This window comes from Eubalaena glacialis, chromosome 14 (genome assembly GCF_028564815.1).
Source record: "Eubalaena glacialis isolate mEubGla1 chromosome 14, mEubGla1.1.hap2.+ XY, whole genome shotgun sequence".
Lineage (NCBI taxonomy): Eukaryota > Metazoa > Chordata > Mammalia > Artiodactyla > Balaenidae > Eubalaena > Eubalaena glacialis.
Window position 1 is genome coordinate 93,692,223 of NC_083729.1, and position 23,831 is coordinate 93,716,053.

The 23,831-nt window shown below is 46.5% G+C and overlaps 1 protein-coding gene across 1 annotated transcript in view; it reads left to right on the forward strand.

The window, feature by feature from the left end:
- Window positions 1-7,325: 7,325 nt before the first annotated feature.
- Window positions 7,326-23,831, forward strand: part of LIMS1 (LIM zinc finger domain containing 1) — a 103,003-nt gene continuing 86,497 nt past the window's right edge. The window contains exon 1 of the mRNA XM_061210508.1: window positions 7,326-7,453. Within this exon, the coding sequence (XP_061066491.1) occupies window positions 7,422-7,453 (32 nt within the window). The 5' untranslated portion in view covers window positions 7,326-7,421. The remainder of the gene's footprint in view (window positions 7,454-23,831) is intronic.

Sequence of the window (23,831 nt, forward strand, 5' to 3'; positions counted from 1 at the left end):
ATCCATGCAGCACAGCCAAAAATTTTTTTTTTACTTTTAAAAATTAAAGAAAGAATGCAACTTTGACACAGGCTGCAACATGGGTGAACCTTGAGGACACTGTGGTGAGTGCAATAAGCCAGACACACAAGGGCAAATCCTATATGATCCCACTCATATGAGCTCCCTAGGGTCGTCAAATTCACAGAGACAGAGAGTAGGGTGGTGGGGGCCAGGGGTGGCGGGGCGGGAATCGTCGTTTGATGGAGACGGAGTTTCCATGGGGGAAGATGAAAAGAGTCGGGAGACGGACGCTGCAGGTGCTGCACAACAGTGAGAATGTACTTGACACGAGTGAACTGTACACTTGAAAATGGCTGAGATGCTAAACCTTCTGTTAAGTGTATTTTATCACAACTAACATTTAAAAACAACCCTAGATTGATTAAGGATTAAACGTCAACAACAGAACTTTACAACTCTTAGAATATAGAGAGGAATACCTTTTAAAACTTGGGGTAGAGAAGATTTCTTGAAAAAGATGCCTGAGACATTAACTATTAAAGAAAAACCTGATAAATTGGATTGTAGTAAAGTTGGTTTTTTTTGTTTGTTTCTCAGAAACACTTTAAAGAAAGTAAAAAGACAATTATAAACTGGGAGAAGATAGTCACAATAAACATAACTGATAAAAGCACAATATCATGAACAAAAAGATCTCTTTCAAATCAATAAGAAAAGCACACACACACACACACACACACACAACGAAAACTTAGGCAAAAGATGAGCAGAGTCATCATAAAAGATGAATCACATACTGCCCACAAATACATGAGGAAATAGACAATCTCATCATTGACTGGGGAATTTTCTTTTTATAAAGGATTTTTTTAAAATTAATTTATTTATTTTTGGCTGTGTTGGGTCTTCGTTGCTGCACGCAGACTTTCTCTAGTTGCGGCGAGCGGGGGCTACTCTTCGTCGCGGTGCGCGGGCTTCTCATTGCGGTGGCTTCTCTTGTTGCAGAGCACGGGCTCCAGGCGCACGGGCTTCAGTAGTTGTGGCGCACGGGCTCAGTAGTTGTGGCTCACGGGCTCTAGAGTGCAGGCTCAGTAGTTGTGGCGCACGGGCTTAGTAGTTGTGGCTCGTGGGCTCTAGAGTGCAGACTCAGTAGTTGTGGCGCACGGGCTTAGTTGCTCTGCGGCATGTGGGATCTTCCTGAACCAGGGCTTGAACCCGTGTCCCCTGAATTGGCAGGTGGGTTCTTAACCACTGCGCCACCAGGGAAGTGCCTGATTGGGGAACTGAAATACCATTTTATTCCCATTTTATTGGCAAAAGGAAAAAGTGACACCAAGTGTCAGGATGTTTGCCTTCGAGATCAGTAGTTTGGAGCAAACACTTTAAAAAGTGGCTTGGCCTTATCTTCTACTCACTCCAAGATAAATATTTAAGAGAGATTCCAGCATATATACAACAGTAAACAGAATGTTCGTAGGAGAACACTTCACAATCATAAAAACCTAGAATAACCCCAGAGCCCAGCAACAGTGGAATTAATTGTGATATATTCACACAGTGGTCAAACAAATTAACTACAGCAACATGGAACAATATCAATGAATCTTAGCAACATAATATTAACTGATAAAAAATAAGTTCTAATAGATTTTATATAGTGTATTCTCTGTATAAAGTTAAACCAAACTAAAATTTTAGTTGCTTGTTTACAGATATGTGAGTGTATGTTCAAGAATTCATATAGATTCAATAAAACTATATAAAAAGAAAAGCAAGGAGACGGTAATCAAGGAATTCAGGATGAGAGCTGCCTTGGATGGAGCGAGGGAAGAGGATGGCTCCAGTGGGTAACCAAGTATTTATGTAAATTATTATGAAGGACCTAGCTTTTCTTTAAGTGTTTTCATGGGTTCTTACTACATTATTAAAAATAATCAACTATGTAACAAAACGATGAACTGAAAGTGAGCCATTAATGGACCAAGGATGAAAGTGTGTCAGGAACTAAGTGTTATGATCAACCAGTTCCACGTCCCTAAAGTTTAAAACTTGAAAAATACAAGCAGTGTAAAGCTCACCCCAAGGAAGCCGTTATTAGCATTGTGGTTCATTCTTTGGCGTGTTTCCTCCATGAGTGATCACACACACACACCCCCATCGCCCTCCTGACCAGCCTCTCCCCGGCCGTGACACTGTGGAACGTACGTCACCAGGGGACACACGAAGCCAGACTGGCTTCTGCTGGGACTGCACTGGCCTCGTGGTGGCAGATGGCCCCGAGGGGGAGAGGGAGGGGCTGGTCTCTGTGTAGCTCAAAGGAGCAGAGTTTTAGGAACCTGTATAAAAGCCGAGCCTCCTTCACCTTTCAGCATCCTGTGCAATGTCCCCTGGCCCCGGGCTGTTTCTTCCACGTGAAATGGGGCGTTTTCAGGAGGCCATAGGCTCGAGCCTGGGAGTCTTCGCCTAAGCGTCCACCCTGGTAGCAGGGAGGGGGGAGGCAAGCTGGTGTCCACCTGTAGGCGGCGTGGAGGTGGGTCTGCGGAGCTACAGTAGTGCCTGAAATAGAGGCTCGTGTGCAGGTGGTGCTTCAACACAGGGCAGAGCAAGAGACAGCGAGACCGACAGCCAAACACCCCTCACGTAATGTAACGTGGACATTTACAAACCACCATACGTATTTTCCAACAACATAAGCAAAAGAAAGGATGTATACCAAAACTGTGAGAATCCTTCCTTATAGTTGGGAGCAGTGGGGAGGGAGGGCATGAGCGTGAAGGGAAAAAATATGAGAAAGAAATTATGAAAGAAAATTTAAGTTAAATTGATAAACAAGAGAATGGAAAGGATGTGAGAAGGGCCTTGCATTAATTACTAACAATAGTAGAATGATTAACAAGTCTTTCCCCCTAGGGTTAAAACCAATTAGGACTCTATTTTTTCATGTGCCTGTTCTTGCTTGCAAATCTGATCGTTTCATTCCCTTTACTCAGTGGTTCTCAAGGTGTGCTCCCCAGACGGCAGCCACAGCATCTCCAGGGAGCTGGTTAGAAATGCGCGTCTCAGCCCCACCCAGACCCACTGCATCAGAACCGCAGGCCAGAGGCCCAGCAGGCAGGGTTTAACATGCACACTGTGTGGTTCTGGTCCACACTCAAGTTTGGGAACCAGCGGTCCGTGGGACTTAGCAACAAGGATCCGCTGGAGCCTGCAGAGAGCTGAGGTCAGATTAGAGAAGAAATTGGTGTGAGGACAGTGAGAGAAAACAAGTTATATATATATATATTTTTTCGATATATATATATATTTTTTTCGATTCTTTTCTATTATAGGTTATTACAAGATATTGAATATAGTTCCCTGTGCTATACGGTAAATCCTTGCTGTTTATCTACTTTATATACGGTAGCATGTATCTGTCAATCCGAGTGGCATTGGCAGTTTTTAAAAACTTCTCAGGTAATTCTAACAGCCAGGGCCAAGATCCATTGATCTATAAATAAATGGAATATACAGTGCAGCTGTTAAAAAGAATGAACTAGAGATATCCGTATTGAAGTAGAAGACTGTCCAGGGTATATATTTTTAAAATATTAAGATGCAAAGTAGTATATATAGTGCCATTTAAGAAAACATACACAGTGGCTAAACGTATAGAAAACATCTGGGAAAATAGACACCAAACTGTTTTCAATTACTATCTCTGCAACATCAGATCACAGGTATTACAATATGCTGTCTCTTGATAAGTTACATGTTTATGTAATGTTTGAATTCCTGAATAGTAAACATTGTTGACAATTGTTATGCTCTATGTAACTTCTATGTAAATTGTTCCCAGTGCTTCTATTGTGTCTTTTTTTTCCCTACTGATTCCCCAGTGCCTAGAACAGTGCCTAGCACCAATATTTGTTGAAAGGTGAATCTTATTTAATCCTCTAACAAACTTTTGAAGTAGGCCCTGTTATTATTTCCATTTTGAGGAGGAGGAGTCTGAAGCAGGGAGAAGGTAAACCACTCAGCAGGTGGCTGGGAGGATTTGAACCCGGATGTGCCTGAGCCCACACCCTTCCCTCTCCACCAGGACACATCACGTATGAACAGAGCTTTTCTGCTATGGAGCCAGAAAAGAGATGAGTATATATCACCTGAGGATGCAGGAAAAAGCTGTCTAACTAACCCACCATTTCTGGACAGATAAACGCTGTTTTCCCTGTCCTCCTATTATATACTTGTCTATTGGAGATTCATGGAGGATGAAAAGAAGAAAAGCCACATTAAATGTTTATTGTGAATACAACCTCTAAACTATTTCCAATCATATGCCTTTTGTGTGTAAATGTGTATCCACATACGTATAACACATAAACTTACAAATACCAAATTTCATTTTTAAAAGCTGAGTAATGAGAGTCAAAACAAAAATGAATGAAGCAGTCTTGGAGACATCGTGCTTTCATCCCGAGAGACTCCAGGGAAAGATGGACAATAAGAAATACACTTTAACATTTAAGACCAAGAGACAATATTTTTTTCCGTCTTTGTGACAGGCATTGGTCAACCACGGGAAGCAGCTCACCCAGATAACCATCCACAGACAGGATAACTATGATGAAATGCACTACTGCTTTAAAACCACCAATTAGAGACCCAGAGGTAGCCAGTTTTTAGCCAAGTGTCCTGAAGTGACAGCAAGATTAATAGATCACAAACTACAGTATGTTGGAAGCAAGCTACCATGAAAAGAAACCTGCTTTATAAAATATAACCACAACAACAATTAAGCAAAGCAACTGATATGAAAATTAATCTCTTACTTTTGGGAACATTTGGAATATATATCCAAACAACCCCAACTCTTTATTCGAAAAGAAGTGGGAGATGAAATTTGTTGGGAGATGAGATATCAAGACAAGTACAAGTCTCTAAATATTTTTTTCTTTAAAAATTAATACATATTCTTTTCTGGAAAACAAAGAAATGTAGGAAAACATCACATAGACTGTTCTCCAAACAAATCAGAACTACTGTTGATATTTAAGCGTTTTTAACCAGTTGTAAATCACACACTGTATATAAAATTTTAACTTATCCCATACAATTAACCACACTGCATATTTTCTCAAATTACTACTGTCTTATAACTTGAATTTTTAATGAATTTATAATATTCCATTAAGGAAATATATTTTGTGTGCATGTTCTCCCCTCTTTCTAATCCCTAGACCCTCTACAGATTCAACTTCTGTTACTAGTTTCTTGCATAGCTAATATTTCCAGATATTTCTGAATATACAAGTGGTGAGTGTGTGTGTGTGTGTGTGTGTGTGTGTGCCTGTGGGTCGTGTCTCCCTTTTCTCTTCCCTCAAACGGCAGCATACTAAACAAACTTTTCTCCCTTTCATTATTTCCTTACTTAAAATATATTGCAGAGGTCATTCTTTATTACTACAAATCATCTGCCTTATTTTTTTTAAACTGTGGTAATATATACATAACATAAAATTGACCTTAAACATTTTTAAGTGTGCAGTTCAGTAGCGTCAAGTATATTCGCATTGTTGTACAACCAACCTTCAGAGCTTTTTCATCTTTTTTTAAAAAATTTATTTATTTGTTTTTGGCTGCGTTGGGTGTTCGTTGCTGCGCGCGGGCTTTCTCTAGTTGCGGCAAGCGAGGGCTACTCTTGGTTGCGATGCGCAGGCTTCTCATTGCAGTGGCTTCTCTTTGTTGCGGAGCACGGGCTCTAGGGGCGCGGGCTTCAGTAGTTGCAGCGTGTGGGCTCAGTAGTTGTGGCTCATGGGCTTAGTTGCTCCACGGGAGGCGGGATCTTCCAGGACCAGGGCTCGAACCCGTGTCCCCTGCATTGGCAGGTGGATCCTTAACCACTGTGCCACCAGGGAAGTCCCAGAGCTTTTTCATCTTGCAAAACTGAAAGTGTACCTGTTAATCAAAACTCCTTACTTCCACCTCCCCCAGCCTCTGGCCCCCACCATCTACTTTCTGTCTCTATGAGTGTGACTCCTCTGGGGACCTCATATAAGTGGAATCACACAGTATTTGTCCTTTTTTGTCTGACTTATTTCACTCAGCACAATGTCCTCAAGTTTCATCCGTGTTGTAGAATTTCCTTCCTTTTCCTTCCTTTGTAAGGCTGAATAATATTCATTGTATGGATGGACCACATTTTGTTTACCCATTTCTCCATCCATGGACCTGTTTCCACCTTTGGCATTTGTGAATAATGCTGGTGTACAAGTATCTCCTCTAGCCCCTGCTTTCAACTCTTTTGGATGACTACCCAGAAGTGGGATTGCTGGATCATATGGCAACTCTCTTTTTAGTTTTCTGAGGACCCTCCGTACTGTTCTCCACAGTGGCTGCACCAGTGTACATTCCGACCCGCAGTGCACCAGGGCCCCAGTTTCTCAACCAACACAACACCCTGCGCGTGTTTGCATTTCCCTGATGACCAGTGATGTTGAGCGTCTTTTCGTGTGCTTGTTGGCTATTCTTATTTTTTTAACAACTGTGTAGTATTATGTGTAGAAACCGTGATTTATTTAATTAATGTCCTGGTTAAACAAACTTCCTCAGTTACTCTTAAAAACAAACTGCATTGGCCCTCCCTGTACAAGCGTGTGGCCAGTTCTGTTCCGCTGCCGCACGCCGCCCACCCTCGCTGCAGTCCTCCGTAAGGAGCAGCCGCCACCCGTCGGGGCTCACCGGGTTCCCCGGAACGCTCCGCGAGAACCGTCCGTAAACGGGGTCTTCAGCGCTGCTGCAGCTCCGGCAGCGGCCCCACAGCGCGCACCGGGTCCGAGCGGAGCTGACTTCACATCAGCACCAACACCGCCCACCCCCACCCCCACCCCCCGCCCGCGGGATTCAGGTGCGGGGACAGCGGAGCAGGACGGAGGGCGACCCTGCCCCGCACCCCGACCGGGCCGGGCCCTCAAGCCCGTGGACAGAGTCCGCCTCCGCTAGGGCGGGGCCTCGGCGCGCGGGGCGGGGCGGCCTGAAGGCGAGGGCAGAGCCAAGGCGGGGCGGGGCCGACATCGGGGCGGGGCCGACATGGGGCGGTCCAGGGGACGAGGCCTATCTGGAGGCGGGGTCGACCTCCGAGCGGACGGTTTCGGGGACCGGGGCTGGAGGCTGGGCAGTTCCGGGAGCGGGGCCGACGCGGGCGGGGCCTAGCTGGAGGCGGGGCCGACATCCGGGCGGGCGGTTCCGGGAGTGGGGGGGTGGGGGTGGGGCCTGCTGGGCGGGGCCGAGCCTAGGTGGGCGTGGCCTCCGCCCCTCCCCGCCCCCGTCCCTTCCTGCCAGTCCGCTCAGCGAGGAGGAGCGGCGGCAGCGGCGGGAGCGGCGGGAGCGGCTGGAGCGGCGCGGGTACGCGGTGCGGGTTCGCGTGGCCGCCGGAGATGCTGGGCGTGGCGGCAGGAATGACCAACAGGTAAGGCCGCGGCGGCCGTGAACCCGCAGCCGGAGCCGGAGCCACGTTGGCGGCGCTGCCGGCCCCTCCCCGTGCGCTGGCGGACAGGCCTGCAGAGCCGGCGGCCCGAGTGGACCGCGTCCCGGCCCGGCGCTCCGCCCGCCCGGCGCTCGCAGCCCGGCTCGTGTTGCGAGAGGCGTCCGTGAGGGCCGGGACGTCTCAGGGCTCGAGATTTACCGAATTAGAAACGAAACTGAGACTTTAAAGGACATTGACTCATTCATTAAACGTAAAATAAGTCTGTGATCTCAACGTACATAATGCATGCTTTATGAAAATAGCATTTTCCTAAACAAAAAATTAGTGCGACGAGAGAGAGAGCCCTGCTCTTACATTTTGCACATCTCCTAAATGTATGCATTTTCCTGCCTGCTCTGCTTTAAGTCCATTGCGGTCCGTTTTGGTTGAAGTCTGAAGAAAATCTACTCCTAACCAGACGTGTGGTTGGAAAAGGGAGCAGTAGTACTTTAATAGCTTTTCACGTAGTTGCGGTATTTTTCGTTATTACTCCAAAACTAGACAAGCTTAATGTTTCTTAAAGATTAGTTTGATGTGGAGTCTGAAGCCTTACAAGGAGGTTTTCACTCTCCATGACATTAAAATTCACCGTCTGCCCTGCAGTTGGAAGGGGCTCGTGCCCCGTTGTAACATCACCCTCATTTGGAAAATGTTGATTCACTGAGTTAGGCAGCTCTTCCAAATGTTGACACATCTCTTTATACAGTATCACTAAATAACATTTCTTAATATCACCGCTGATCTCCTCAGAAACTCTCTAAGTTTGAGAAGCTGTCAAGCTCCAGGTGGTGGATACAAGTTTTCAAACATTCTAATTTTCAGTTGAAAGCTTGATTTTTATTATTGATAGGAAACTCTTGTCAATTGTTTTCTTCAAAGTAACAGTTCTTCAAAGTAACAGACTCACTTTGTTGAGTTTCAAGAAATGTCTGCCAAGTGCAAGTCTAAAAACCATGGTTTGTTATTCTTTCTGGTAAAAATGGTAGACCATGAAAAAAAGCATCTAATTCAGCCGGCACTGGATCACACTCTTGCTTTCCCTGCAGACAATCCTTTTAACTGTGGTATGCAGCCCAAGTGCTTTGTTCATCACAAGAAACAGAATACAAGGTCAAAGTTCGAGATTTAATAACAGTAATTTGTATTGCTTCATCAAGGACATTTTTTTGTTTTTAAAAAAAATTATTGAAAATTCAATCAATACAAAATTTAAAGTATATGTAAGATATAAAGAATGACCATACAGTGGATACAGTATGAATTAAGAGTATAACCATTTCCTTTTAAGAGCCTTGATCATCTCCTGATCCCATCCCATTCCCATCCTGAACTTTCCCTTCACAATCCCTTACTTTTTTGTGTGGTATTAAGCACATTCATAATGTTGTGTGGCCATCGCTGGCATCTGTCCATCTCCAGAGCTCTTTTTTCTTGCAAAACTGAAACTCTGTCCATTAAACAACTTCCCATTCCCCTCTCCCTCCAGCCCCTGGTCACCCCTGTTGTATTTTCTGTCTCTGATTTAGACTATTCCACGTTCCTCATATAAGTAGAATCATCCAGTCTTTGCCTTTTTGTGACTGGCTTATTTCACTCAATATAGTGTCCTCAAGGTTCATCCATGTTGTAGCCTGTGTCAGAACTTCCTTTCTTTTTAAGGCTGAATAATATTCCATTGTTTGTTTATACCATTCATTTGTTTATTCGTTCATCCTTCAATGGACATTTGGGTTGTTTCCACCTTTTGGCTATTGTGAATAACGCTGCTATGAACATGGGTGTACGTTTTTTAATAGAAACTTTTATTGAGAGAACTGTAGATTCACATGCAGTTGTAAGAAATAGTATAGAAAGATTCAGTGTATCCTTTACCCAGTTTCCCCCATTGATAACATTTTGCAGAATTGTAGTGCACAGTCTCAGCCACAATACTGATGGTCATACAGTCCATTAATCTCATTCAGATTTCCCCAGTTTTACCTGTAGTCGTGTGTGTGGTGTGTAATTTTATCACGAGTGTGGGTGTGTGTACCCACCGAGGTCCAGCTCGAGGACGGCTAGTGCCCTCACCCCGAGGGTCCCTCCTATTCCATTTTCCTCTGTGTTCTCCTTCGCCTGCTCATTAAACCACGCATCCATTCAGCATCTCTAAAATTTTGTTATTTCAGAAGTACTGTATGAGTGGAATCATACCGTTCTTAACCTTTGGGGATTGCCTTTTAAACAAGTCAGCTTAATTCCCTGGAGACTCGTCCAGGCTGCTGTGTGTATTGTAGTTTCTCCCTTTACGGCTTAGTAGTCCTCCTCAGGGTGGGTGTATATAGGACAGCTTAACTGTCAAATGAGGGACAAATGAAGGACATTTGGGCTGTTTCCGGTTTTGGCTATTAACAATAAGGACATATGGACGTTTGTGGACAGGTTTCTGGTGTCAACATAAGCGTCCCTTTCTCTGGAATAACTGTCCAAGAGAGCAGTGGCTGGGTGCGTGGTGATTCCACGTTTAGCTTTCTCAGGAGCATAGACTTTCCCAGAGTGGCTGGGACAACACCGCTTTCATCAGGGGCACTGAGAAGGGAAAGGGGCGTCCTTCCCTGCAGGTGCCTGGGGGTGAGGCGCTGGGTCCCATCACCGCTAGCTGCCCCTGCCTTGATTGGTGCTGGGGGCTGGCATTGGGCCCACGGCTGCCTTTGCACCATCATTGAAAGTGCCAGCACCATGCGGAGGGCTCGGCATCTTCCGGGAGCTTCTTAGCATTATTATGAAAACAGTTTTCATCCCCAGGCTTCTTGAAAAGGTCTGGGGACCCTCCAGGGTTTCGAGACCACCCTTTGAGAACCACTGTTAACATAGTCTGAAATCATGAGGGAAATGCAGATATTTGGAATATTTAAAAAGGAATATCTACAAAGAGTTTTCTTAGAAATGTGTGTCAAATGCTTGTTGTAGTGAGTGCTTTCTAGTTGGAGGGAGTTTTAGTGGGACTTGAAGAACCACTAGGGGAAAAGCAACTTTTGCCCTGAAGGATTTTTCCGGGCACGATGCCAGCGTATTATGAAGAGGGATGGTGTCCTGGCAGTGAGGGTCTTCGTAGGTCTTCAGTGCTCTGTCCCTGTTTGTGCGCTGAGGAAATTGAGCTCTTGGTTTAAGGAAACTAATGAAAACTTGGTAGTAGGAAAGATGCCTCAGTTCTGATTGCCGTGTGCCCTGCGGGCCTAGGACTGTCAGGACCGCTGTCTTGACTATTCATCGTCCCCCCTTTCCTTTGGGGTGACCCTGAACCACTCCTGGACGCTCTTTCTCCTGCTGGATGTGGGTGCAGTGAGTGGCCTTCCCTTTCCTCCCCGAGGGGACCTTCCTGCCCTCAGGGTCCGGGGGCCTGCAGTGGGGAAGGCAGATCCAGGCCGGTGATGGAAGCACAGAGCTTTACCCCAGGAGCCTCTGTTTTCAGTAATCTTGTGTCTGTTCCTCAGAAGATCATGTAAATAAACCTCAGCGTAGGTCACGTTCTCAACTAGGGCTGCACTTAAATAGAAGGTAAAGCATCTCAAACTGCTGGTCGATTTTACATTTCTCGTTAATTGTGCTTTAAGCTGTGGTTTCCTGCCTACAGAAATGTCGTCTACATTACACGCTGGTCCGTGGCCAGGTTGTCTTCCAAACACTTTAATTTTAACATACTTGAGAAGCGAGAGCTGGGGTGCCCACTGCCACGTTCCATGGACCCTCCAGCAGCTGTGGTTTTACCCCTTGTGCGACGGCCACTCATCTCTCGTTTCATCTCATCAGATGTTTGCATGCAGGAGCTCACGGGAGAGGGGGTCACGTTCCTGCATTCTTTTCACGTCGGGGCATACTTTTTGCCTTGATGCGTCCACAGGGACACTCTGTGTGTGGGTTAGGAGCTGCAGACACAGCTGGCCGTGGCCAGTGCATCCTGTGGGAGGGGAGGGGAGCGGAGGGTGGAGGGTGAGCTTGGGCTGGGACACGCAGGAGCGACGTAGCTCACCTGAGGTCACGTAGGGCCCCATGCAGCAGTAAGAAAGAATTCAGAAAGATCCAGTGTATCCTTTACCCTGTTTCCCCATTGGTAACATTTTGCAAAATTGTGATGCGCGATCCAAGCCACAGTATCGACGGTCACGCAGTCCCTCGATCTCACTCGGATTTCCCCGGTTTTACCTGCGGTCCTGACCCTGGGACATCCCCATAGGCTGCAGACGCCCAGGTGAGACCTTGTCTGATCTATCTGAGCCCCATGAACATGGTAATTGTGGAAACGTCTGGATGAAGTATTAGATGTTGCCCCAGAGCTAGTGTATCACAAAGGTCCCGATGTCAACCTCTTTGAAGTGGATTCCTTTTGTGAAGCGCGTCCTTGGGGACTTGGGGTTCTGAGGCCCTCGTGCTGGTGATGGTGGTTCTTCGTCCCCGGAGGCCTGGGTCTCCTCTCCATCCCGTGCGCTGTCCCCACAGGGCCAGCCCGAGAGGCCTTCCTGTTGGCGGGCTCCTCTGCTGGTGCATCTGTTAGGGGACAGGTCTGACCATCCGCTTAGACAGACCGTGAGGTATTTCTCACGGGGAGAGTGGTGGTCCTCGTGTCGTGTTTCGTGTGTCTGTTTCGACTCCTGAGGCCGAGCGTGTTGCCGTGCAGCACAGGGCCCGCCTGGGGGGGCGTGTGGGCACAGCTGGTGGTGACACTGGGCCGTTGGTGGGTCCTTCTCCTTCTCGACGTGGTGGATGCGGCATGTGGTTCTCAGGTGCCAGGTGGGTGCGGCCGCGGAGATTCCCAGGCGGATGAGACGTGGTCCCAGCTCATGAGAATCTTTCAGTTTGTTGTCATTCATGTCGGTTCCAGAGTCTCCTAAAGCATCACGTCGGTCATGTCCCCCCTCTTTTCAGAATGTTGAGAAGACTCCCGATTGCCTGTCAAATAAGGGCCAAACTCCCGCGCCTGGAGTTCAGGCTGTTTGTCACCTTCCAGCGGGTCACAGGCCCCTTGGTTCTGAAAACATCCGGTGCTCTCCCATCGCAGGGCCTCTGTCCACGTGGCTCTCTTGGGCTGGAAAACCTTCCTCTCCTGTGTCTTGTCTGCAGTCGGGGCAGGATTGCCTCTGGCCCCCGGATACTGAGTTCCTGCAACGTAGACTGAGGTTGTGTGCTGGGGACTCAGGGCTCAGAGCTTGTGTCTTTCCTCCCAAAGCACTTTGGCTTCTTTTCGGGAAGTTATCAACTTCTGTTTTATATTATAGTTACACGTATAGATATCTAATCTTCTCTGCCAAATTGTAGGCTCTGGAAGTAAAGGAACGTCTTCATCATGTTTGTTAGACGTCCAAGGAAAAACAAACGGGATTTAAATGAGCTTTATTTCTTCTTTTATTCCTTCATTCATTAGTGAATTGAAGAGTCCAGAGCCAGCTCTTCTGAGTGCCTGTGACAGTGCTTGAATAAACTCTCAGAACTTGGGGTAAGACGAGATGGCCTTCACATGTGGTTTAACTTAACTCTGCAGGCAGAGACCCAGCATCCACGGACCACTGGGAAGAAGTTCAAATGATGTCATCCCTGTTTAGATTATTTCATTTCATGGCTAGGCCGCTCTTTTGGAAACTTTCTTAGTAGTAACCATCTTTTATTAATGACCTGCGGTGACACAAGTACTTTAAAGGAGTTAAACATCTGTTTCACAAATCTGACACGACTGCACTTTGAGGCAGGATTTTTATGCCCATTTTACAGATGAGGAAACAGCACAGGCGGTTGGGAAGTCCCCGCGTCACAGGGTCAGGGTGAGATGAGCCGAGGTCAGTGCTGAGCTGTGTCCCCTCCCCGTGCCGCCTCCCCAGGTCTCTTCCCTGTGTCCCCTCCCGTTCAGGCGAGGCTGTGGCTCCCACTTCTCGCTTTCAAGGCATCCTCTTCGTGTGGTTAATAGTTGCTCCCCGAGCACGGCAGCCGCGAGGGAGCTACATCATCTCACTGCCGGATGGTCCTTCTTTCTGAGCTTGGAGGGTCCCGGATCTCACTCTGGAGGCCCAGCAGAGAACGTATCAGGTGAGATCACGTTCTTCACTTAAATCTTGTGTCTTTGTGTGTGTGTGTGTATGTGTGTGTTTTCATTTTGAGCTCCTGGCTGTGCCGCGCACGTAGTGGTGACCTTGACAAATCTGGGGCCCGATGTTCCAGTTCAGTGCAGGTCTGTCCTGTGCTGTCGGCCGGGGTGTGTGTAGTTACGATGCAGTGTGGAGCTCGTTGTCTGTCTTGTATGGGGGTTATTTGTGTCCAGGTACCAGAGGAGAAGTTTAAAAAGTCTTTGCGAAATTAAAGGAGGAACTGATCATTTGTCACCAGTTATTATAGCTTTGCTGTCATTTATGTAAGACATGGGCCCCAGGCAGTGTCTCTTGAGCCCCTCAGGAGGTAGGGACGTGCCAGCCTTCAACCGGGAGCCCGGTTTACTTGGCACGTCATGGGGGAGAGTCAGGCACCGGGGAGAGCTGCTCCCGAAACGTGGGCTGCAGACCTCCCCGCGTGGGGCTCGTGCCAGTACAGATTGGCCAGCCTCATCCCCTGCTTCTGGGGAAGAATGTCATGAAGTCTGTACTTTTAAACTTTTTTTATTTTTAATTTAAAAAAATTTTTAAATTTTTTGGCTGCGCTGTGCAGCACGTGGGATCTTAGTTCCCGGACCAGGGATCGAACCAGTGCCCCCTGCAGTGGCAGCGAGGAGTCTTAACCACTGGACCGCCAGGGAAGCCCCTAAACTTTTTTTAATGGAGAGTTCAGACATAAACACAAGTAGAATAATGTGTCCCCATGTCCTACCTTAGCTTCAGTCCTCACTGCCTGGCGTGACCTCACCTGTGACCGAGGCCCAGTCCTGTCCCTGTGCTCTGCCCTGTGTCGTATCCTAGAGATTTTATTATTTTATTTTATTTTTTGGCCTCACAGCCTGTGGGATCTTAGTTCCCCGACTGGGGATCAAACCCACGCCCCCAGCAGTGGAAGCAAGGATTCTTAACCACTGGACCGCCAGGGAAGTCCCTAGAGATTTTAATAGGGATCCTAAATGGTAAGGACTCTTCTAGAAAAGATTTTTAAACATAACTACAACATCATTATCCCACCTGAAAAAGATTAGTACTATTTCCTGTATATCATCAACTACCCAGTTAGTGTTCAATTTTTGTTTTATCTCAGACATTCACTTTATAGTTTTTTCTGAATTGGGATCTAAATAAGGTTCATACCTTTTGAGAGCTTGGTAAGTCTTTCAGTTTCTTTTAATATATAGGTACCCCTTCCATCTTTTTTCTTCCCCCTTCCTGTTCTTGTGATTTTTTTTGTTGAAGAAACGGGTTCCTTGTCTTGAAGAATTTCCTACAGTCTGGATTTGGCAGGTCGCATCCTCTGGGCATAGTTTAACTTTTTTGTTCCCTATAAAGTGTATAAATTGATTGTTGGATCTAAAGAAGCAGTTCTCAAACTTCTTGGTCTCAGGACCACTTTCCACTCTTAAAAATTATTGAGGACCCTGAAGAGCTTCTTGATATTTGCTGTATTTGAAATTTAATCAACCTTTTGTATGTTAACATAAATATTTTGTGATTATTTTCCAAAGAAACAAAATAGTGAAGAGTGGAGTGGCTTTAAAATACTTTAGACGTAGAGAGAAGAGTGGCTTTAAAAATACTTTTTGGGCAGATCTCGTCAATATCTTAATGGAAGACAGCTGCCTTTCATTCTTTTGTAATACTTCATGTCACGTAGCTTCTGGAAGACTTCACAGTGACCCGTGAGAGGAGAGTGAGAGAGGCAGTTGCCGTCTTAGTGTTGGTGTGAACGTGGCCTCGACCTGCACGTCTCCTTGGAAGCTGCGGCCCAGAAGCCTGACTGGGTGCCCACACCCGTGACTGCGTGAGGGAAGGCGGTGGGTCCTCCCGTCAGGAGGCGATGATGTCGGCAGCTGTGGATGATCAGGGCCCTCGATCAGACCTTATCTCTAAAGGGCCACGTGGTAGATACTGTCACCTCGGCTCAGCTGTGCTGTTGTAGCGTGAAAGCCGCTGTAGACAGCATGTAAGTAAATGGGCACAGCTGCATTCCAATGACCTTTTAACTACAGACACTGAAATTTGAATTTCATAGAATTTTCACACATCGCCAAGCATTAACCTTTAGATTTTTTCCCAGCATTCAAACTGTTAAGAAGCTGGGGAGTATGGACCAGACGGACATTTTCCTATTCCTCCCACTAAGCACAATAAACGCTGGACATTATGTATAAAACAAGCGTAAGACTCTGAAATGTGGGGAATTCCCTGGCAGTCCAGTGGTTAAGACTCGGTGCTTTCAATGCCGTGGGCCTGGGTTTGATCCCTGGTCGGGGAACTAAGATCCCACAGGCTGCATGACGCAGCCAAAAAAAAAAGTTCTGAAATGTGGAGAGAAGAAGGCAAGCTGGCAGGGACCACGGAGCCTGATGAACAATGGGGTGATGAGTTGTCTGGTTTTTCTTTTTACCTTCTTATCCCCGTCTTATCCCAGACTCTGGCCATCTAGAAATGCCAGCAGGTACAGACCGAAAACATGTCACAACGAAGACTGTTCTCTGTGGGACCAGGAAAGACAGTGTAACAAGAAGGAAAATGTTTAGACAGTAAATGCTCGACTTCAGCCAAACACCCAGAAAAAACTGTGGCCTCACCCGCACTCACGGCAGAGAAAATAGACTGGGAAACAGAGCAAAGCCTTGGGGACCTGTGGGACCTTGGAATTCTGAAAGCAGAGGAGGAAGAGCGTGGGGTGGAGAAGGCCCAGAGGAAATAATGGCTAAAGAGTTCCTGAAATTGACAAGAAACGTAAACCTACAGATTCAAGAGGCTGCACACACCACAAATAGGATAAACCCAAGAAAATTCAGGCCAAGACATATCATAATTAAGCTTCTAAAAACTAAAGACATTTAAAAAAAAAAAAAAACCTTGAAAGGGACTTCCCTGGTGGGTCCAGTGGCTAAGACTCTGCGCTCCCAATGCAGGGGGCCTGAGTTCCATCCCTGGTCAGGGAACTAGATCCCACATGCCGCAACTAAGAGTTCGCATGCCACAGCTAAAGATCTCACGTGCCGCAACTAAGACCCAGTGTAGCCAGATAAATAAAGAGATAGATATTAAAACAACAACAACAAAAACCAGCCTTGAAAGCAGCCAGAGGAAAATGACACTATTCGTTTATGGGAAGGAATTGGAAAGACAACAGGTTTTCATCAGAGACTATGGAGGTTAGAGGGAAGCGGCACAGTGTTTTTGGTGTCGGACCCTCACATCTCCAGAAGGGGGGACTGAAAGGTCTTTATAAGGACCCTGCAGATCTCAGCTTCCTCTAAGCTTCTGTTAGAAACACAGGCTGGCTTCTCCAGATGCAGACCGTCTGGCTGAGAACTGCAGTTGTTTGGATTTGAAATTTTGCGTGGAAAGGGTGGGAAGGTATGAAGCACCTCAGTGCCTCTGGAGCAGAGCTCAGGACTGGTCTTGGAGCCTGTGTCTGAGCTTGTCCGGGCTGTGTGTGTGCTAGCCTCGCATCACGGGGGAATGTTGACCATTGGTGATGACTTGGACCTTAGTAACGACTGTCCTGAACTTCGTCTGTGTGTGCAGAGCTTTGGGGTTTATGAAACCTTTTGTCTCGTCCCCAGTCCCTACCTTTCCAGCCCCATTTGTGATTCATCCGCCCGTTCCTTCCCCCAGTTGCCCGGGAGAAATGTGTTCTGAGAGCTGTTTGAAATTAGGACACACCTTTTTCTTTTGTGTCTTCAGGTTTTTACATATCCTGTTTCCCAACGTTTTGTGCCTTGTGAGGTGTTCCCAGTCCTCTGGGTTCGTTTCTGGAGTGATCTTTTCCATGCGGCCTTGGCAGTCCAGCCCTGTTGTTCCCCCTCCTCCCTGCCCAGCCCCCCGCCAACCCCGTGCACCATGACCCCGATGGTATAAAACCTGCCACGTCGCTTGTGAGGGGTGACTCCCCAGAGCTCCACCCTACACCCCACTCCCTTCAGAGGTGGTTTTTCTCCATTCAGCCTGTGTCCCAGGATCTAGCGACAACGCCTGGCGCCTCTTAGATGCTCAGTAAGTAGGTGAATGACGAATAAGAATAAATACGAACATCCTTGCTTTCGCATGAAGAATCGGAGATTTGGGAATTTGAAAGATGCGCTCAGGGTAGGAAGCTGACCCAGGAAGGAGCTGGAGCTTGAATTCTGGTGACTTGATTCCAGGGATGTTGGTTTTTCCAGCTGGAGCACCGGCCCACTGGCGCTCCTGTACCCCTGCCAGCTCCACGTTACCGGGATGAAAAGAGCTGTGTGATCGGATGTTACCATGGGAAAGAGCCTGTGCTCAGACCCCAGCTTCGCGCTCACCCGCTGGGGGTGGCCCGGCTCGCCTCTGCCTCGGGTGCGGAGTAAAGGGAATAGTGCTGGTCTCGTGTGCTGGTCACGGAGTTAGACCAGTTTCCACGTGTGAGACATCCAGAATGAACGGGGCCCTGCACATCACGCACCCTCCCTGCTGGTTGTCAGGAAAGTGGAGTGGAGGTTTCCTGAACACGGGTGAACATGTGACAACTCCGAGCTCACAGGCCTGGGGGCCGCGTTTTGCGGACTTCCCACCTAGATGGTTAACTCCTTAGGGTTCGGCTGATGTTGTGATGCTGCAGTTGAGGGCATTTCCCGTCTTAGCTGCTGCACTTCTGAGAAGAGAAGCTTCCTCTTCCTCCGGGACTACTTGGTAACCCGGCGGAACCAGGTGACGGATGATGCGCGCTGTCAGGTGACTCGGTCCAGGCCCCTCTCCGTGTCTGCTGCTGCCCCACGCTCACGCCCTGAGCCTGGACGGGAGCCCTGCACTCGGACAAGCATGTGGTTGTGGTGCCTGTGATCTTCGTGCTCCCGTGCCGCGAGGGCTCGGCTGGGGCCGCGACCCGTGCTCTGAGCCGTGCGCCCTCGGTGGGGATGGGGCTCCTCCAGGAGCTCCTGAGCCCCCGAGCCTGCCCAGGAGGTTGACCCCGGCCAGGCGGTGGCCCTGCGGGCGGGGCTTCTGTGGGAATTGCCGGCGTCCTGCCGTCTCCACCGGAGGACAGCGGGGGAGGGGCGGGATGCGGTGACGTCAGTCGAGGATGTCTCTCTCGAATCCTTGGAACGTGATGGGGAGATCTCCAGCCGCGGCCTCGAGTGCCTGGACGCCCTCAAGGGTGGTCGTGCTGTCAGGCCTGGGCTCACAGAGGCAGATGCAGAAACACAAAAACGACCCCTGCTAATCAGTAACGAGCACATAATTAAAGAAGGGACCTCTGGCGTCTGGCTTATGCCTTCCTTCCAGCTTGGATTTATTCTTCAGAGGTTTGAATATAGGTTAAAATTGAGCCTGACTCCTCAGGCTTGAGCTGAATGCCTCTTTCTGATATTCTAATGGGAAATTTTACAACAAAATAAATATTCGTTCACTACTTTCAAATTTTCTCATTCGGAGAGTGTGTGGTAAAATGGTGTCCAAAACATCACAGTTTAAGGTCATTGCCCACATTAGAACACCCCAATTCCCTTGGGTCCTAACGGATTGCCGTCAGAACTGTTCTTTCTGTGGAGCACAGTGTAGATCTTGTCACCGTGAGACACGTGTCAGGGATTAGAGCGTAGTCTTCATTAGAATCTTGAGGTGGAGTAATTCATCCACCAAACGAGCAGCCTTTGTTTTTGGAGTGTGGGTAGTGATGTTTCTGTAAAAGCCAGGGATCCTTTGTGAACATGGCTGAGACTAGTTTTCTGTTTTCAAAAATGAGTCTAAGGGACTTCCCTGGTGGCGCAGTGGTTAGGAATCCGCCTGCCAATGCAGGGGACACGGGTTCGAGCCCTGGTCCGGGAAGATCCCACATGCCGCGGAGCAGCTAAGCCCGTGCGCCACAACTACTGAGCCTGCACTCTAGAGCCTGTGAGCCACAACTACTGACCCCCGTGCCACAACTGCTGAAGCCCGCGCGCCTAGAGCCCGTGCTCCGCAACAAGAGAAGCCACCGCAATGAGAAGCCCACGCACCGCAACAAAGAGTAGCCCCCGCTCGCCGCAACCAGAGAAAGCCCGCGTGCAGCAACGAAGACCCAACGCAGCCAAAAATAAATAACTTTTTTAAAAAAATGAGTCTAAGATAGTAAGAGCTTCAGCTCCGACTAGAATCTGGAAAGTTCTGTTAGCACTTAGCCGGTTTCGGGTGATTGAATATATTTACATGATTGAGGATGATGATGAAAAAAATATGTTTAAAAAATTTTTAAAGATATATGTGTAGGACACTAGGTTATCTGTTTTATAAGACAGACCAGAATTACAATGATGTAACTTTGAAGTGGGTGCCAGGCTAATGTCTGAGATAATTTAATGGTGGTTCTGGACTTAATGTCTTTTTTTTTTTTTTTTTAAATGCTGGCTTACTCGCATCAGGAAATGAGAGCACTTTTTGTCTCTTGGGCATTTGCCAGATTTGCACAAAGCAGGAGGCATCTGCAGATGTCTGTTTAAGGCAGTTTCTTCATGCTTTTAACAGAATGTGTTAGCATGGGTACTTACGCACAGTTGTATGCAGGCTACGTGATTTTTGCTTCCCTGTGTTAGACCTGGGCTTTCCAGCCTTTGTCAGGTGCTTTCCCCTCTCTAGTGTTACTGGTGATGACAAAGGACATCAGTGAAGTTTAGAAAGCAGTGCTTAATTTTATTATATAGCTGTCTATTGAATTTGACAAAAGACAAAAAAGTTCTAGCGATTCCTCAAAATTTCAGAGGTCTGTTTTTTCCCACAAAGGTCATTTGAGGACCGTGAGACCAGACTTAAAAGAAGCGTTTTCCCAGCTTGAGCCCTTTTGATTTTTAAAATAAAGAAACACCCACATCTCTTTCTGATAATACGTTTGGTCATTTAGATGCTTTCTATGAAGGAAGTTGTGGTGATAGTTTCTGGAACGTGAAGGCTGCAGCAGACAGAGATTAAGTGGGTGATGGGAAAGCCAAGGATACAGGGCTTGGGAACTTTTTAGAAATGAAGCTTTGTTTTGCGCAGTCTGGGTTAATCATGCCTCCCAGGAGGAAGCATTGCTAGAGATTAGCTAAACAAATGGGATGAAAGTCAAAATTTGAGGTTGGATTTGTTAGATAAATTTTGATTAAAGGGCTTAAATTGTAAGAATGCAACATTGTCCCACAAAAAGCTGCTGATGCTTTTTTGGGATACCTGTGTATCCCACGCCCAAGTGACAATGCAGAGGACACAGGAGGCACTCAGTAAGTGCTTGTCAAATGAATAAATAATGGTGTCGTATGTTTTATTTGGTATGTATGGGGTTTGGCTTAGTGAGGTAGAGCTCTTTAAATGTTGCCGTATAATAACACGTGAGTAAATGCTAATACAGATGCCTTCAGTCAGCATTAAAATAGATTTGAAGGCTTATTTCAACTCCATGTAATTTCAGTAATTCTGTGCAGTATTTCAGTATTTCTTCTCTCCCTCGGGATTAGTGCAGGAACAGTTCTCGGACATGGGAAGATGCTGCTCTGCACCAGGGAGGCTTCCAGGTGAATGGGTGAAATCTTCTGGATCAAACATGAACATTTTTTCTTGTGAACTTCTTCAGTTTTCCATATTAATATATAGCTTCAATACCATTAATCAAAATTCCAGGTGGGAGTCTTCTGGTAAAATTGATAGAATTATCCTGACGTTTCTTTCTTTGGAGGAATAAAGGGGCAAGAATAACAGCTGGTTACTGCAGGGAAGAATGTGGTGGGCGGGGGACATGAGCCGTGTTGGCTGTTTACACATCATAGCTCATCACACGAGCTCTGTGATAATGAGGTTTTCAGGGGGAAAGAGGCAAATTATTCAATTAATGTCCCACATATGGTGAGATCATTTGTTAGCAGTTAGGGGGGAAAAACCAGTTTATAGCTTTATAGCCTTATATTACATTAGAAGAAATTCCAGATGGATAATAGTTACTTATAAAATTCAGCCAGATAAATGCTAAAATAAAATAGAAATGTTTATTAAATTTTTCAGAATGAGAAGTACTTTTTTATTTTTTTTAATTAATTAATTTATTTTTGGCTGCGTTGGGTCTTTGTTGCTGCGCGTGGGCTTTTCTCTAATTGAGGAGAGCTGGGTCTGCTCTTCGTTGCGGTGCGCGGGCTTCTCACTGCGGTGGCTTCTCGTTGCGGAGCACGGGCTCTAGGTGCGTGGGCTTCAGTAGTTGTGGCGCGTGGGCTCCAGGGTGCAGGCTCAGTAGTTGTGGCTCGCGGGCTCTAGAGCACAGGCTCAGTAGTTATGGCACGTGGGCTCAGTAGTTGTGGTGCACGGGCTTAGCTGCCCAAGGCATGGGGGATCTTCCTGGACCTGGGCTCGAACACGCGTCTCCTGCGTTGGCAGGCGGATTCTTAACCACTGCGCCACCAGGGAAGCCCCAGCAGGTGGATTCTAACCAGGGAAGTCCTAGAATGAGAAGTACTTTTTAAATTCAGAAGTTTTAGGAACAAATTACAGAAGGAAAGACATTTGAATAAGAATAAATTAAATTTCTGAAAATTAAAAACAAAAAACAGACTGGGAAAAACACTTGCAACAAAAGCAACATAGAAAATATTAGTATTATGCGTTGATCAGAATATGAAAACCCTAGTACATGTGTAGGGGAAAGAACATGAACAGAGATACTATAACAAAATAGAAACAAAAGAGGAAATGTAATTAATGTACAAAAGTACAAAAAGTGTTCCAGCGTGATTAGTGATTCTTCAAAGAAATAAAATAGATATTATCAGTTGCCTACAATATTAGCAGATCTTATTAAAAGCATAATTATCTTATATCGCTGGTATGAGGGTATATTTGTAAAATTTGTTAGGAAAATAATTTGGCAGTATGTATCAAGTCTGAAATGATTTATAACTTGTAATCCAGAATATCCACTTCTGTAAATCAAATCAAATCCAAAGAAAGTAATTGTAAATGTGAAGAGAACTTGATGTGAAAAGATTTTGACAGCATTACCTATACTACAGTTTGTCCTACAGTTTAATTCAATTCTGACACTACCCACCTGGAGTGTAAAATTAACCATTTTTGAGAGCACCATTCGGTGGTATTAAATACGTTCATAATGTGCAACTGTCCCCACCATCCGTCTCCAGAACTTCCATCTTGTAAAACTGAACCTCTGTCCCCACTAAACATCAACTCCCCGCCCCTCCCCCAGCCCCTGCCGCACCATCTACTTTCTGTCTCAGTGGATATCACACAGGATTTGTCCCTTTGTGTCTGGCTTATTTCACTCGGCACAATGTCCTCAAGGTCCATCCATGTTGTAGCCTGTGTCAGAATTTCCTTCCTTTTTAAGGCTCAGCAATAATCCATGGTACGTGTAGACCCACCAGTACAAGGATGACTAGAAGTGGCTTCCTTGTCTTGTTTCTGATATTTTGGAGAATGCATTCATCTTTTGACCATTAAGTATATCTCTTTTATTCCTAGTTTTTGGAGTGTTTTTTATCATGAAAGGCTGCTGAAATCCTTTTTCTACGCCCGTTGAGAGAATCGGGGATTTGGTTTTTGTCCTTTAGGCTGTAAATATGGTATATTACATTGATTGATTTTTGGATATTAAACCAAACTTGCATTCCTAGGGTAAATTCCACTTGATCACGGTGTAAAATCCTTTTTAGATGTTTGCAATGTTTTATTTTTTAGGTTTCCTTTCTTTTGTTTTTTGGGGATTTTTTTTGAGGATTTTTGAGTCTGTGTTCATAATCGCTGTGTTCTGTAGTTTTCTTATTTTGTGTCTGGTTTTTGGTGTCAAGGTAGCACTGGCCTCATGCGGTGAGTTGGGATGTGATCAACGCCCGCTATGTCCACTGGCCATGAATTCACAGCTCCTGGCGCGTTCTTCTTGTTACGGTTCTTGGGAAGGGTCCGTCTCTGGTCTCAGGGGAACCCGGGTATCTTTTTCTGTGGCTTGCTTCTTTCTCTGGTCATTTTCCTTTGCACGTTTGAGGAAGACAGTTCTGTTTCTAGAGTGTGTGAGGTGAGCCCTCCTGGCAGGACTTGTGCCTCGTTTACAGCCATGTCAGCCGTGCAGTGTGGACCCTTCCAGTTTGGGACTTTCCTTTGGGAAAGTACCGTTCGTTGATGTCTGAAGTGCCCTCTTTGTTGGCCATAAAACACAGAAGGAATCGCTCCATGTTTGCAAAGGGGCACAGAGTACATGTGCTGATGGACCCCGTCCC